Consider the following 16,786-nt stretch of genomic DNA (forward strand, 5'->3'; position numbering starts at 1 on the left):
AAAAAAAAAAATTATCTCTATAAACAACAACTTATTGTTGTAGATACTCTTTTGAGTTCTCATGTTATATTTTCTTAGACTGATATAGATGCTAGAGGTACCCTGACAAAAGATAAAAAGTACTAAAATGAAACTGAGTATGTAATATTTCCCACTAGCAGAAGTACACTTATATTTTTTCCCTAGAAAGTACTTTTGAATCACCTCTGCAACGAGTGGTTACTATGCTGTGAAGTTTTCCACAAGTAGTAAATTCTTTGCCCTAGAAAACTCATTTAAGCTCTCTCTTTGAATCTATTTTTGTGAAAGGATTTTAATTTCTAATATGGTTGTCCCACAAACCTAATTTTTAGAGATTAGTATCCCTCTTTAATGTCGCTATTCAACCGTGTTTGAAAGACGCAGCTTTCTATATCATGGAAAAGATATCTGTTTGGCTTTTGTACAAGTACAGTTGTACTCTCTTACTCCCCCTTCCTAAGCATATGTCTACCTTAGCTTATAAAACATCAAGTTGGTAAATTAGAATTAATTCTACTGACTCTAAAATGCTTAAGTATTGGCTGACTAACTATTGTTTCTTTTTGTAATGGCATTATAACAACCTTAAAGTAACACTTTTACTGAGTGTGCCAGGAACTCCTCTATTTTACATGCATGATTTCATTTATGCTCACAGACACCTAATAAATACTTTGCACAAGGACAGCCTTAGAAAGTGAAGAATCCAAGACTCAAACCCAGGTCTTTTTTGGTGCCAGAGGTCAAGCTTGTAACCCTTCCTTTATGTTGTCTGTTCTTAAAAGATTCTGAAAAATAAGACACTTCATTGCTAATTTCACTAAATGTTCTCCAAGCAGATTTGTTCCATAATAACAATATGCTTGAAAACTATATAAAACAGTTATCCATGAGTGGCAAGCTTGTAAACTTACTGTGCACGCATGCGTGCTAAATCACTTCAGTGGTGTCTGCCTCTTTGCAGCCCTATGGACTGTAGCCAGCCAGGCTCCTCTGTCTGTAGGATTCTCCAGGCAAGAATACTGGAGTGGGGATCTTCCTCCAGGGTATCTTCCTGACCCAGGGATTGAACCCGAGTCTCTTGTGTCTCATGCATTGATACGTGGGTTCTTTACCACTAGCAACACCTGGGAAGCCCAAACCTACCATAGCAGATGCATAATGAAGCATGGGATTTTTCAGGTTATGTGCTAAATTTGTAAGTTCTAGGATATAATGTTTTTTTCTCCTGTCCCTCATTTTTCATCAATTTGTTTATATAATTTTGCCATACTTTAAAATTATATTTTACCTTTTATGTTGTACTCCAAGGACCAAAGCCTTATGTATTTGCTTCCAGATTCCCACAATATTCCTAGGAAGAAAACACATTGTTGGTGGTACATGTTTCAGAACTTACGTGGTAGAATTAGCCTGTGGTTCTCTCAAGTTGATGTAGTTTTAGTTTATTAATAAGACTTACTATGGTCTCTGAATGGACAAAGCATCAGGAAGCAATGATTTCAAGTTTAATACTCATTTGCTATTTTTTTAAGTAAAGAAAAACAGGGGTTTTCTACTTTCTACCTTTAATCCAAGCCAAGCATCCTCTCTGGATTTTCCATTTCATCATTTACTCATCCACAGCTGTGCTCAATTACTACCTTGACAATTTTATTTCTGAACATTGTGAATGAAAATATTTAAAATAAAAATAATTGACATTATAGGCTAACCTTGTACAGTCTCACATGGATTCTAGAATTTCATTCTAAGAATATGTGATATAGATACTAATATTGTCTAAGACATTATAGGCTAACCGTGTACAGTCTCACATGGATTCTAGAATTTCATTCTAAGAATATGTGATATAGATACTAATATTGTCTAAGGCTACTGTAGGACCACAGATAATCAGTTTGACTCCAGGTCATGTGCTTTCGACCACATTACCGATACCTCACTCAGGAAGCTGAAACACTGGAGTGCAAGCTTTCAAATTATGACGTTCATGTAATTGTTCATTCATCTAATATTTATTAAGGACACCAGGTTCTAGGTATTGTTCTAGAATAGTTATTTAAGAAAAAAATTGTCTATATGTTGACTATTTACAATATATCAGCAATCCGTAGAAGCAAAATACTAAAGCTGAAAAATTAAGGAATAAAAAATAGATGAGTGATTGAAAGCACTAAATTATAAATATCAAAAAGTTAAACACGTAATTGACTACCTAGAGAAGAAAAATATTTAGAGCCATCTAAAATAAAATTCTATAGTATCTTCTTTCTATTCAGTTACATGCTTCATCAGCTCTTTCAATACTAGATGACACTTTGAGTGAAAAACTGGATCACTAATCAGAGCCGACTCCCTGCCTCGCTCAGTGTTCAGCCATATGGGCTCGCTAATCAGGTGGATCAGAACACCCTTCTATGAAGAATAGATAGCTCTGTTTGCTGTTGTCTCGAAATGTTCTATTTCAGGGCTTTGCGGAATCCGTGTTTTCCTCTGTTCCAGCCAGGAGAATCAAATGCAAGCCTAGACCCAGAAATCTTGCAGCACGTTGCCTTTACCGCTGTTTTGATAGTTTGTGACTTTACCTTCCCCTCTTATTCTCTGTGTCTCTGCTCTGCCATGACTCTACTTTATTTTATGGCCCCAGATTGTGCCTAGTTTAAAGCCAAGCATTCCCTTTCCTTCACCAGATTACTTATGGCGATGGCCCAGGACCAAAGATCTTGCCTGGAGTCATTGAAAGGTCCGCGTGTCTATTTTTAAGTGATACTCAAGGCCATTCTTGAGATCTCTTTGACTGCTTAGCTGAGAATCCCTGGAAAGTTCAGTTGGTTTTACTTAGGCAGAGAGGATGCATGCATACACACTAGGTTGCTTCAGTGGTGTCTGACTCTTTGCAACCCTATGGACTGTAGCCGTTCAGGCTCCTCTGTCCACGGATTCTTTAGGCAAGAATACTAGAGTGGGTTGCCATGCCCTCCTCCAGGAGAAAGAGATGATACTTGAACACAACAGATTTTTAGCTTCAGTGACCCCTCTAAGAAAAATATAAGTTAATAAAAATGCTTTCTACATTATTCTCCATGTGATATTATATAATGGACCTCCTCTCTTTTTCTCTTACTTCATTGCCCCTTCCTTCTATCTTTTCATCCTTCCTTTCTTCCTTCTGTCATTTTCTAATGTCCGTATTTCTTTATTTCTTTCTTCTTTATCTTTTATTGTGAATGTCAGTGCCATTTTGACTTGGCCTTTATTACCATAGTTGAGAAAAGAAGAGATGCTAAAGGCAAAGGAGAAAGGGAAAGATATACCCATTTGAATGAAGAGTTCCAGAAAATAGCAAGGAGAGATAAGAAAGCCTTTCTCAATGATCAATGCAAAGAAATAGAGGAAAACAATAGAATGGGAAAGACTAGAGATCTCTTTAAGAAACTTAGAGATACCAAGGGAGCATTTCATCCTAAGATGGGCTCAATAAAGGAGAGAAATGGCATGTACCTAGCAGCAGAAGAAATTAATAAGAGGTGACAAGAATACACAGAAGAATTATACAAAAAAAGATCTTCAAGACCCAGATAACCACAATTATGTGATAACTCACCTAGAGCCAGACATCCTGGAATGTGAAGTCAAATGGGCTTTAGGAAGAATCACTATGAACAAAGCTAGTGGAGGTGACAGAATTCCAGTTGACCTGTTTCAAATCCTAAAAGACGATGCTGTGAAAGTGCTGCACTCAATACGCCAGCAAATTTGGAAAATTCAGCAGTGGCCCCAAGACTGGTAAAGGTCAGTTTTCATTCCAATCCCAGGAAGGGCAATGCCAAAGAATGTTCAAACTACTGCATGATTGCACTCATCTCACTTGCTAGCAAACTAATGCTCAAAATTTTTCAAGCCAGGCTTCAACAGTACGTGAACCCAACTTCCAGATGTTCAAGCTGGATTGAGAAAAGGCAAAGGAACCAGAGATCAAATTGCCAACATCCACTGGGTCTTCGAAAAATCAAGAGTTCCAGAGAAACATCTACTTCTGCTTTATTGACTATGCCAAAGCCTTTGACTGTGTGCATCACAACAAACTGGAAAATTCTTAAAGAGATGGGAATATGAGACCACCTGAACTGCCTCCTGAGAAATCTGTATGCAGGTCAAGAAACAACAGTTAGAACTGGACATGGAACCACAGACTGGTTCCAAGTCAGAAAAGGAGTACATCAAGGTTGTATATTGTCACCCTGTTTATTTAACTTATATGTGGAATACATCATGCAAAATGCTGGGCTGGATGAAACACAAGCTGGAATCAAGATTGCTGAAGAAATATCAATAACCTCAGATAGGCCAATGATACCATCCTTATGTCAGAAAGTAAAGAGAAACTAAAGAGCCTTTTGGTGAAAGAGGAGAGTGAAAAAGCTGGCTTAAAATCAACATTCAAAAAATTAAGATCATGGCATCCAGTCTCATCACTCCATGGCAAATAGATGGGGAAACAATGCAAACAGTGAGAGACTTTACCTTTGGGGGCTCAATAATCACTGCAGATGGTGACTGCAGCCGTGAAATTAAAAGACGCTTGCTCATTGGAAGAAAAGCTATGATGAACCTAGACAGCATATTAAAAGCAGATACATTACTTTGCTGACAAAGGTCTGTCTAGTCAATGCTATGATTTTTCCAGTAGTCATGTATGGATGTGAGAGTTGGACTATAAAGAAAGCTAAGCGCCAGAGAATTGATGCTTTGTAACTGTTGTGTTGAAGACTCTTGAGAGTCCCTTGGACTGAAAAGAGATCCAACCTGTTAATCCTAGAGGAAATCAGTCCTGAATATTCTTTGGAAGGACTGATGCTGAAGTTGAAGCTCCAATATTTGGCCACCTGATGCGAAGAACTGACTGATTGGAAAAGAACGTGATGCTGGAAAAGATTGGAGGCAGGAGGAGAAGGGGACAACAGAGGATGAGATGGTTGGATGGCATCACTGATTTTATGAACATGAGTTTGAGCAAGGTCTAGGAGCTGGTGACGGACAGGGAAGCCTGGCATGCTGCAGTCCCTGGAGTCACAAAGAATCACACATGACTGAGCATCTGAACTGAATTTATTTTACTAGGTTTTTATTTCTAGTCATTGAAAATATGATTCAGGTGTGTTTGTATCAATATCTATTTTCAGTTAAATCTAGTATGCTAAATATATTGAATTATAGAATCAAGATCTCCTATGAAATAAGTAAAGATCTCAGAAAAGCAATAGTGATAAGCAATCCAAATAAAGAGTCATTCATTTTAAAACTCAAATATTCAGCCCCTTGATGATAAAAATATCAGAAAACTATTTTATACCTATTTTAGGAGCCTGGTATACCCATTTGAGGATGGAACTTTCTTATTTGCAATCTCTCAGTGGTGGAAATGTTAAATGTTTGAAGTTTATTCCACCAACAATGAACAAGATGAGTTTCCCTAGAGGCTCTGAATAAGAATCTCCCTGCTGTGTGGGAAACCCGAGTTAGACCCCTAGGTCAGGAAGATCCTCTGGAGAAGGGAATGGTTGGTTACCCACCTTAGTATTCTTGCCTGGAGAATTCCATGGACAGAGAAGCCTTGTGGGCTACAGTCCATGGAGTTGGACATGACTGAGTGACTAAGAGTGGGCAATGAAGCAATGGGCAATGAATTATTCTCTATGAAGAGAATAATGACAGAATGTGCTCTCTGCTTTCAGGGATCTTTCAATCTAGTCGTGGGAAAATGAATTAGAAGTATAAACAGAAGATAAGAAATACGTACAAATAACAGTCCAATGTAAAAATCAAAAGTCATCAAAGACACTGTAAAGAAGTGGAAGTTAGGTGACTGGCTTCCAATACCTTTTCAGCAGCAAAATGTTTTCTAAGACAGATGTAAGTTAAGAATATTTGAAGAGGTTCTCACTGAAACAGAAGTAGCCCCCCCAGAGTCCGCACCGAGTGGCCTGTCTCATGCCCAGGAGGACCCCTGAGGCCCTAGGTCACACAGTTTGTGAGGCACTAACACGCACGTGGTGTTGAGAAGGGGCCCGAGCATCGTGAGCGAGGCGCGGTGGGCGGGCTCCTCTCATTCTCTGTCAGTAATTCACTCAAAGGGTACGTAAGCTAGTTCTCCCGAGTGGACATTTGATAGAGAAAGCTACAAGGAAAGCATGACATCGTTGAAGTCGTTCTCTGAAGAATAAATTGCAGTTTTCAGGAAAACGAATTAGCAAGAACATTTGAGAGAAGGAACCACGTAATCCAGGTTGAGGTTTACATATAATAATAAAAAGTAGACTAGTGTAGTACTCAAGCTGTTTGTCTAATACAATAACCACAAGCTAGGTTGATTTAAACTAACTAAAATCAACCAAAATTTTTAAATTTATATCTTAGTAGCAGTGGTCACATTTCAAGTGCTTAGTAGCCACATATAGAGACTTCTCCTGGACAGTGCTGGTTTAAAAATAGGGATCTTAGGAAAGAAATTAAACCAAGTTGAAGATAGAAAAGTAATTTCTTGCAAGATGTTGAAGTCTCCAGCACAATGTTAAGAAATTTAGATTTTGCCTTGTCAGCACTGATAAGCTATGAATGTTTTCAAGGAAGATGGAATATTTGTTTCTATATTTTCAAAAGACAGTTACAAGTAGCATGGAATGCTTTTGAATTACAAAAGAAGCAAGGAGATAAAGACTATTGCCAAAGTTCAAGATGTAATAGATTACTGAGGATGGAACTAGAATATAAAAGTGAAAATAAAGTGTGAAAGGTATTTTTGTGTGTGTGTATTTGTTTTGGACACAGTATCCAACCCACAGCCCATTCTTCAGCTAATACATATCATATCTGTGAATAAGCAACCTTCTACCTTTTAGAGCACAAAAATAAGGAAAAGTTGTATCAGTACAGTTTCACGAATTATAAACTTTCTTTCCTATAATGGTATTTGGCAAAGCTTCCAGGAATGATTATTTGATATTGGTGAAATCTGAAATACAGTAAGAAGCTTACTTGTGTATGGTTGAAACAAATGGACAAATCAAACCATGTATAAATGTACAAGTGAAAATACAATTCCCTGCTTGGCAGCCTTGGTCCCAACCCTCAGAATTAGGTTTATTTGTTTGTTTTTTTAGCTTTCTGTTTTTTACTTTCCTCTGATAATTATTTCCATTAACTTCTATATTCTTGAAGTACCAAGATTGACAACTCAGAGTGACGAAAATCTACCTCATGTCTATTTTAACACTAATATAGTTTTGTAATATTTGAAATTTTGACTGATAATTAACTAATTATTCTCATGTATAACTTTTTGATGAAAAGTTAATAATAGTGATACTAGTCAGTATTTCATAATATCAATAACATGACCTAATAATGTCTGCAATGTCAGCTAATTACTAATACTTAATATTGTTAATGGTAGTATATGATCTAAATAGTTAAGTATTGGCCTTGGTGCTTAAAATATATTTTGTATATTAACTATATGATTAATCTATAAGTAATAAAGTATCTAGTATAACCAGATACATATGTATCTTTAATAGAATGGGATTGATTTCTCAAAATGTTAAGTTCAGCTATATTCTTAGTGATTTTTTTGAAATGACAAAAAATGGTATATTCTCAAAACTACATCATTTGAAGTAAAAGAAAATTGTATTCAACTGTTGTTTTCTTTATATTATTTAAACAGATCTATTTTATTTTCTCAATGTTTGTTATTTTGGGGGGACATCAGGATCTTTATTTGAGAAAGTATAAGGTAGGCTATGCAGTTGTACTTCAGATAAATAAAGTTTATAATGTTTATATTTTTCCAATTAACATTTCAATGGTTCCAGATTACAAATTTCTGTATGTCACAAATATTTTATTTTACTGATACTGTATCAACTCTTTAGCTATTTTTCTCAGCACATACAAAATTCACTTCAAGTCACGTACATCATTCAATGAAGTATAGTTTCCATTTATGATTAGTGGCATTTTCAGGGAGATAGCAGGAAACCAGAAAACCATCAATCCAAAGTGTCACTGCAATAGGTGTTCTCCATGGTTTTGGCCACCAGGGGTTGGTTCATATTTTAAGTGAAGCATTTGCAGTTTTCCTCCATTTTTGTGCACTTTAATGTGTGATCATCCTTCTCATGCAAAATTGATATCTTCCAACAAACACACTGCCTCCATTTATGGCAGTTATGAGTGATAAAGGGAATATATTTTATGTCTTATAGCCTTGAAATTGCATACGAACAATCATATTTTAATCGCTTTCACTCTGATTAATATTGAAACATATGCTATTTAAGTATCAAGTGATAAGAAAATTAATACCAATTTGTCTCATTTTTGTACATAAGTTAGTGCTCCACTAAAATGTAGGAGTCTAGTCAAGTACCCCCAAGTGACAATCTCAGAAGATCATCATTAAGATATAATAATATATTGCCTCTGTTTTTCATGATACATGTGCACAAGTTCAGTCACAAATTTATTTGTTTTTAGGGCATTGTTGATCTTTGTGTTGCACAATTTGTTTCTAATATGGATAGTATAACTTGTGTGATGGATTTATCTTTTTAAAACATCACTAAATGTGATTATTTGCTTTTTGATCTACTGAATGTTTAATATTTAGTGGTTCAGATTCTATGTTTATTTTAGAAATAAAGTCTGTTTGAATATAGGTCCAAATGTTTTTAAATTCTCATTTTTGTGCTTAATTTTCTAAATCTTTCTCATACAGTGTTTAATTTTCATAGACTTGAGATTTATTTCAGAATTTAGGATGAAAAATTTTTATAAACATTTTCATTAGAATTTAAAATCAGGATAAAACAGTTGTTATAATCTTGGTATTGTATTCAGTGTTTACAAAATAAAACCACTGATTATACTATATTGTGAGATTCATATCTAGAATAACCCCTGAAATACGTGGATGTCTGGAAAAATAAGGGTTACTAAAGACAGCAATTTTCATTCATAATTTACTTGCCATTTTATTGCCATTTATTAAGCATTCATTAATGTAATTCTTCCCCAGCCATGGGGAGGATTGGAATGAGACAAATTTTGGTTAGAATGAGCAAAATTTTGAATATCAGTTGTTTCCAAGCTTTTTAACTTTTTTAACAAGCTTCCAAGTTTTTAACCCCTGCACATTCTTTCTCCCAGACACAATGCTTTGTGCTTATCCACAACTCCAGACCTCAAATATTTTTTATTCATTTACACCTTCTCAAAATGTTCTGCTTTATCAAAATCAGATACTAACAATCTTGTATTTTAACCACTTTCACTCTAATTAACATTGGAACATATGCTATTTAAATATTAAGTGATAAGAAAATTAATACCAACTTGTCAATCTTTATTATTTGTTCTCATTATGACTAAAATACAGTACAGAATATAGCTATAGCAAACCAACAGACGTTTATAGTATTGTAAATATTTTACTGTAAATATTATAGAAAAATATAGTTTATCCTCATTTTAGAATTAGATTCATGGTCAACAATAATTTAGTAGATCATCTTTTTAAACATATAAAAAGTATATTTCATTTTTAGTGTCTTTTTCCTTCAAAATCTTTGGAATATAAAATAATATTTTTATATGCTACAAAGTAAGTTATAGTCTAAAAAAGATGTTAGGATTGGATATTTGATTTTTGAAAAATAAGATTATTTTTTACTGCATATCACTCTTATAGTTTGCCTTGAAGGGACAAATTGATCTTTTTTATGCTATTTTTTTCTCAACACTCATTTATTATCTTACTCAGATGTCCTCTGGACTCCATCCTGGATCTACTCTGATTCCAATGAATAGCCTTTCTCTGCCGCAAGGAGAAGATGATTATGGCTACCAGTGTTTGGAGGGCAAAGATTGTGCCAGCTTCTTCTGTTGCTTTGAAGACTGCAGAACAGGATCGTGGAGGGAAGGGAGGATACACATACGCATTGCCAAAATTGATTCCTATTCTCGAATATTTTTCCCAACAGCTTTTGCCCTGTTCAATCTGGTTTATTGGGTTGGCTATCTTTACTTATAAATTCTACTTACTAGGAAAAATGAAAAAGAAGTCTGGCTAAATCCAATATAATCTACTGTCCTTCAATAGCATGAAGTTTGAATTCAAAATGCAAAGAAACCAATGGTTTAAATGTGAATATTTATTTTACCTATTTTATGGCTTTCATAGGTAAATAAAGTAGCAGCTTTCAGATTAATGTACTTTATATAAAACAAATTATTGCAAAATTCAGCCTATTAAAATAGTATTGTGTATTTGTACTTTAATTTTCTTTATTTTTACATATATCCTATTAGGAGTTTGAATTTATGAGTTCTGTGATTCATATTTTAAAGATGGAATAATTTATTACAAATTTTATTTAAATTTAGCCAATCATTTGTAATGGTGGCCTAATCTAATGCCTAATACTATGTAATCTTTTTTTGCCTAGAAAATATTGTTAATTTGGTTTTTTTTTTTTTGCTTTTTATTTTTATGCTTTGTTTAGGATAGAACTAGTTGAAAACATTAAACCATGATTTCATTGGGTCGATTTCTAAGAAGCTTTACACCTCCAAATAAATTAATTTTTAAATTTTTATATTTTAAAGAAGAAAGGCCAGTTTTTAGCTTACCTTTAATCTAGTTCATTTCCTGATGAAATATTTAGGTTTGGTGGCTTGCAAACTAGGATGGAAACTATCAAAGACACTTAAATACAAGGTGAAAAGAAATGAAAAATATTACATTTAACCATTTTATTCTCTGTCTTATAGCATTTATGAAGAACAAAGAGATTAATACTGAAATGTTTAGATCTACCAACCTTGAAATTAAATGACTTTTTCTTAATCTTCTGCAAAAGTATTATATTCCTTAAATTAACAACAACAACAAACATTGAGGAACAGGGCTTGTATTTACTCATGTGGCTAAAGAATATTATCCAGCAAATTGATTTGAAATTCAATTTGAGGATATTGTCTTAGGTACATACTATTAACATTTTTCAGACCAGTGATATTCTGGAAACACAGTTTCGGGCCTGTGTTGTATATTGTCTTTTCCAGTTCCTAAATTTCAGCTTGGTCAGCTTTACGAGTTTGTTATAAATTGTAATGACATTCTGTTTTTCAGAAAACGTGAGCAGGCACAGAAACTATATTAAAGGTGAAATTCTGTTAGAGGTACCTCTAATGAAAATGAGTGTATGGAACACTCTCAATTCTGAGAGACAGGAACAAAAATAATCTTACTATAGTTTAGCGCCTGTTGATTAATAGTTTCCAAATGTCTGTTTTGTTAAGAGGCAAGTTAAACTCAGGCTTTAATTATTGTATTCCTATAACTAGTTTAGCATATCAATTATTTATAAGAACTCCCTGTTCATTCACCATCACCTAATCATTTGGAAAATCACCAGGGTGATCTTGAGGGTAGCCTTTAAACATTGTTTCCATTGTCAACAGCAACTGTCAGGACAGAGTTTTAAGATCTGACCCATCTCAGGTGTGTGGAGGAAGCTACCGCTTGTGCATGTGACACCATGTGGTTAGTGAATACATGAATATGCTCTGGCATTGTTATTCTTGGGCTTTTAGGATATATAGGGGTTATTTTAGTCTCGTATATTTCATTTTGTATCAACAGCCTACATCTGAATTTTTTCACTTTGCTTATAAATCTTGGGGAAAAGTAACCATGAATTAAGTGATATTGCCCAAATATCCACCGACACTGCTTTTTTTGAATGGAGAGCCAAATTAAACTTTGGCCATGTATATATTCACTTACAAAGTGCTCATGCTTTCATTTTTATAACCTTGCATATTGAGATATTCTTAAGGTAAACATTCATTTAAAGATAAACGAAAAATGAAGTACCAATGAAGAATAAATCATTTCACTAAAATGTATTATGGATATTTCCATGTTTTAAACTCTAGTCTGCTCATTATCATGGGGGCAGTTTTAATTCTGGTATTCTTTCAAGTCTATCTGAGCATGACCATACTTCAAAATTCTTAAAAATTAACATGAACAACTTTGCTTTTCTCACTGTGTTCCATTAACTTGGCTTTACTGTTCACAATTTTCACATTGTGAATAAATGGAAATAAAATATGATGATAAAAATTAGATAAAAATGTGACAGATGGTTTTCTATGTACATTCACTGTATATACCATCAAGACATGTGATTTGTTTTCAAATCCAGTGGTATACTGAGCAGTTCTATTTAAATATGCAAATCAGAAAGGGACGTGTGTACAAATTTTATTCTTTCTAAAAATGAGAATGAAAAGAAGATGCAATTAGATTACTTTTTACAAGAAATCAAGTAGATCTTACTGTAAAAGGAAATGCAGTCTAATCCCTGTTTCTCTCTTCTTTCAAGTATTAGTTTTATTATTTTAGGAAAGAATTCTTAAAAAAAAAAATTCCTCCTTTTTCTCCAGGTGAGTTACATCTTGATTTTATTGGACTCACTAGCACTTGTGTTTTCTGACTATTTAAATATACACTGAATAACATACACCACAAGAAAAAAAAATAGATATAGAAAGGATAATTGGACCAGAGGGACTTAAAATAATTTGGAGAAGTGTTAATTAACAGTGCTATCCTCTAAATATGTTACCAGGATCCAGAAGTATTGAAAAGGAAAATTGTGACTGGTATGATTTTATTCTCTTAGATTTATGATTGCATGAAAATATTTTATCTATTTTGAATTGCATAGATAGACTCAATTGAAATAAAATTCCTAAAATGTCAAGTCATTTCTGAAAAAAAGAGAAAAACTTAGATTGTCTGAGAATTCTGTAGGGAAAGGGCATAATTCAAGAGTAAATCTAACTAAATAGAAGGTGTTAATGTAATTAGAAATTAGACAATTCATTGGATACATTATATTTTAAAAATATAGATTTCATTAAGGAGTTTTTAAAGCTTATTAACTTTAGGTTAAAGTACAATAAATATGGGCTTCCCTGGTGGCTTAGATGGTAAAGAATCTGCCTGCAATGAGGTAGACTCAGGTTCATTCACCATTGCAGGCAGGGGTTGGGAAGATCCCCTGGAGAAGGGGACAGCTTCAGTATTTCAGTATACTGAAATATACTGAACCCACTTCAGTGTTCTTGCCTGGAGTATTCCATGGATGTAGGAAACTGGTAGCCTATGGTCGATGGGGTCAAAGAGTCGGACACGACTGAGCGACTAACATTTCACTTTTCACAATAAATGTGGGTAAATATAGAAACAACCCCCAGGGTTTTTCTCCCCCTTTAGTGAGTTCCCATATTCTGATATTAAATTTAATCATAAGATATCTTATATTTCAGCTTAATAGCAAGACCCATATTGAGAGCTACATCCTTTCCCAGGATTCGGCATCAAAAATAGTGATTGACAGAGCTCCCAATCAAGGGCCCATAACTGTAAGATGTGAAACTGTGTTTCAAGTCAAGTGTGTTGTGAAGAAAGGCATCTTGTACTTTGATTATGCAAGAGATTTAGATGAAATGATATGTTTGAGTTTAAAATTTAAATTTATTACCAATAATTGAATAAATGCATAATAAATAAATAAACACATGTATAAAATCATCAGTTTATTTTTTTGTTGCTCAGTCATTCAGTCACATCTGACTCTTTATGACTCCATCACCTTGAGCCCACCAGGCTCCTCTGTCCATGGGGTTTCTCAGGCAAGAACACTGGAGCAGGTTGTCATTTCTTCCTCCAGGGGATCTGTCTGATTCAGGGACCGTAGCTGTGCCCCCTGTGTCTCCTGCATAGGCAGGCAGATTCTTTACCACTGAGCCACCTGGGACGTCCCCAAAGTTTTATACCAGTGCCTATTTTCACTCTTGAAAAATTCAGCAAGATACCACATTTGCAATTACAATAATTCATTGATCTTAGTGCCGGAGTTTAAGTGAAGTGGTTCCATAGACAGTGATTTAGCATTTGTCCCAAGAATAGCATTTTGAAAATAATTTCTGACCAAGCTATTTTTCTTTACATCGTCAAATTTATGTAACTCCCTTTGTCACACCAAACAAAGTCCAGACTTACTTGCTATTGTTTCTATTGGTCACCATGGTTTTTGCTGTTGGAGAGCCCTTAACAAAGCATAGTAAAGTCATGGAAGCCATTCCCAACCTTCTAACAAAATTTTCTAAGGAATTTCCAGACACTACTGACCACATTGCTCTAGTCAATGTAAGGTCAGGTCTGTTTTCCTTGTGTTTGCATTTTGAAAATAACCTAACAATTCAAATATTTATGCAGCACTTCCTATGTATAAGGTAAGGCGGTACAAGAGGGAATGTAAAAATGAACTTTCCATAGGAAAATTATCATATAATCAGAAGATTAGTTATACAATTTAAGAGAGGGAAGATAACTGAGAAAGTTTCTTGGAGAATATGTGCTTAGAAATGGGAGTTTGAGAATTCAATATGTCAATAGGTGAGGTTAATAGAGAACACGTTTTCCAGTTGAGTAAACAGCTTGAAAAAAGAAACAGAATCAAATAAAAGTTTGCTTTCATTTGGGTACAAATAAAAGTTCATTTTAACTGAAGGTTAAAATTCATATAGGAACAAGCAAAGATGAGGCTAGATAGATAGATCTAGCCCCATGATAGGCAAGAATACAAATTTCAGAGGGCTGGGTGCTTCAAGCCTGGCGTGCTGCAGTCTATGGGGTTGCAGAGTCGGACATGACTGAGCTACTGAACTGAACTGGGTGATACCAATTCTTGAAGAGTGTATGACGTTACGTGAATACAGAAGCGTCATTATTCATATCACAAAAGTTTCATCCTACTGGTGTGTGTGATGTTTAGAATAAGAAAAACCAGTTAGGAAGCTTCTACTATAATACATGGAAGGAGAGAGAATGAAGGTCAGTATGCTGGGAATAGAAGTTCAGTGGAGTAGGGGGAAAGATAGATCCTGAAATAAAAGGAAAAATGGCAAAGAAAAAGCTGTGATTAACAGACAATATTAACTAAGTGACATGCTGTGTGTAAGAAAGGGCGTCCTGCATTGCATAGTAGGTAAGGCGTGTAAACCACTAGAACATTACAAGGAAATTTCGGATGTATTATGATCTTGTTGTTACTTGTAACATTTTAATCAAATGCTTATTTTCCCTACTGATCTAAGGTTTTCCCACATTAGGGATGACAAAAAAGAATAATCTCCTGAAATACAGTCTGTCCAGATTGTTATTATTTTGTAAAAATCTGTTCCCTCACTGAAAAGGGCTTTCTCTTCAAGTAACTTTCTCTTCTTTCTTTCTAACTAAGGAAAAATACTATATTTGGACAAAGAGTGGAAGGGAGAAGTGTGAACAGAAATAGGCTGCTGAGTGACCAGACAAATGCAGGAAGTTGATTTCTGATTCTCAAACAATTTCTGAAATATTTGTCTCAACGTAAATTATTGTTGGACAATGGAATGTATCTGGTACCTTTGAATCTGTGTGAATAGTTCAGATTAGCCTGTGATAGCTATAATGCAGTTAAGCTGAAAAGAGTTACTAATTAAAAGACTTTGAAGATATAGATGATCTAAATACAAATGGTTTGGATCTTGATAAACTACTGTGATAACAGTTTATTTGTGTCCATTTGTAGTCACTTTGTATAATAAAATTTTATGGCTTGTGATTGCAATGGCTTCTGTTGTCAGCTTCTGACCCGTCATTTTGGGGAGCATCCTGTGAGTGTGTGGCAAAAGTATCTCAGTTTATCTGTCTTCTTTCCTTTAATGATTCTGAGTGCAAATAAATGCAGTAACTTATGAAATAAAAAGTTACATTCTCTTAGATTGTGTCTGTTTTGTACTTTTCTTACAGATAGGTCACTTTTTTGGTTCTGAATATGTAATCATGATTTTAGCATAGCAGTTAATTTCTGATAATGTTATTTCACATTTTTTTCCAATTAAGGAAATAAATTTAAGAGTTTCTCTTTGACACAGAGATCTGAAAATGAATTAAGCTAAATGAACTAAAAGGTTAGGCAAAGATAGTTAATGTTTATGCATGATTCTCACTGCAAAGACAATGAAAGATTAGTTTAACAACCTGTGATTTCATCTTAATCAGAACAGCCAGATAGTATGCCCCACATGAATCAATGAGAACAATATATATTAGCTAGGATTAATACCCGAGCCATTCCAAATACCCTGCTATGAAAATGTATTATTTCATTTGAGGAAACAGCTAGTAAAGGAAAATTCTCTACCACCAAAATACAGTACTTTAAAAAAAAAGGGGGTGGGGGGTTGTGATTCTTCCTTAAAGTCCAATGCTGTTTTTATAAAAAAGTGAATAAGATGTGGGAGGTTTTAGCATTTTTTGAGAACTTGCCACCTATCTAGAACTTTAAGTGCATTATATATGAATAGCCTAGTCTTCAAGGTAAAGAGCTATATGTAACAGACGGAAAAATTGAGGATCAGTATGTTAAATGCATCCTCTAAGCTCACACACCTAAAGAAACATATGTACCTTAGGTTGTACAGATGCTTCTCTTTCAGTTACAAGGAACTAATTTGATGACAACATAATTGTTCATATTTCAACAGTAGAACAAGATTCCTTTCCAAAAGAGGCATTTAGACTTGAAAAAAAAAAAAGCCTACTCATTTGTGTTTGAGGCATAGAAATCCTATATTATTC

At 34.4% G+C, this 16,786-nt stretch overlaps 1 protein-coding gene across 2 annotated transcripts in view; it reads left to right on the forward strand.

Annotated features, from left to right (window-relative positions):
* GABRG1 (gamma-aminobutyric acid type A receptor subunit gamma1) overlaps positions 1 to 15,901 on the forward strand; it is a 99,256-nt gene extending 83,355 nt beyond the window's left edge. For both annotated transcript variants that reach the window (XM_043438849.1, XM_043438850.1), the window contains exon 9: positions 9,848 to 15,901. In XM_043438849.1, coding sequence (XP_043294784.1) covers positions 9,848 to 10,117 — 270 coding nt within the window. In that variant the 3' untranslated portion in view covers positions 10,118 to 15,901. The remainder of the gene's footprint in view (positions 1 to 9,847) is intronic.
* Positions 15,902 to 16,786: the final 885 nt, after the last annotated feature.

The sequence above is a fragment of the Cervus canadensis genome, chromosome 19 (assembly GCF_019320065.1).
Source record: "Cervus canadensis isolate Bull #8, Minnesota chromosome 19, ASM1932006v1, whole genome shotgun sequence".
Taxonomy (NCBI): domain Eukaryota; kingdom Metazoa; phylum Chordata; class Mammalia; order Artiodactyla; family Cervidae; genus Cervus; species Cervus canadensis.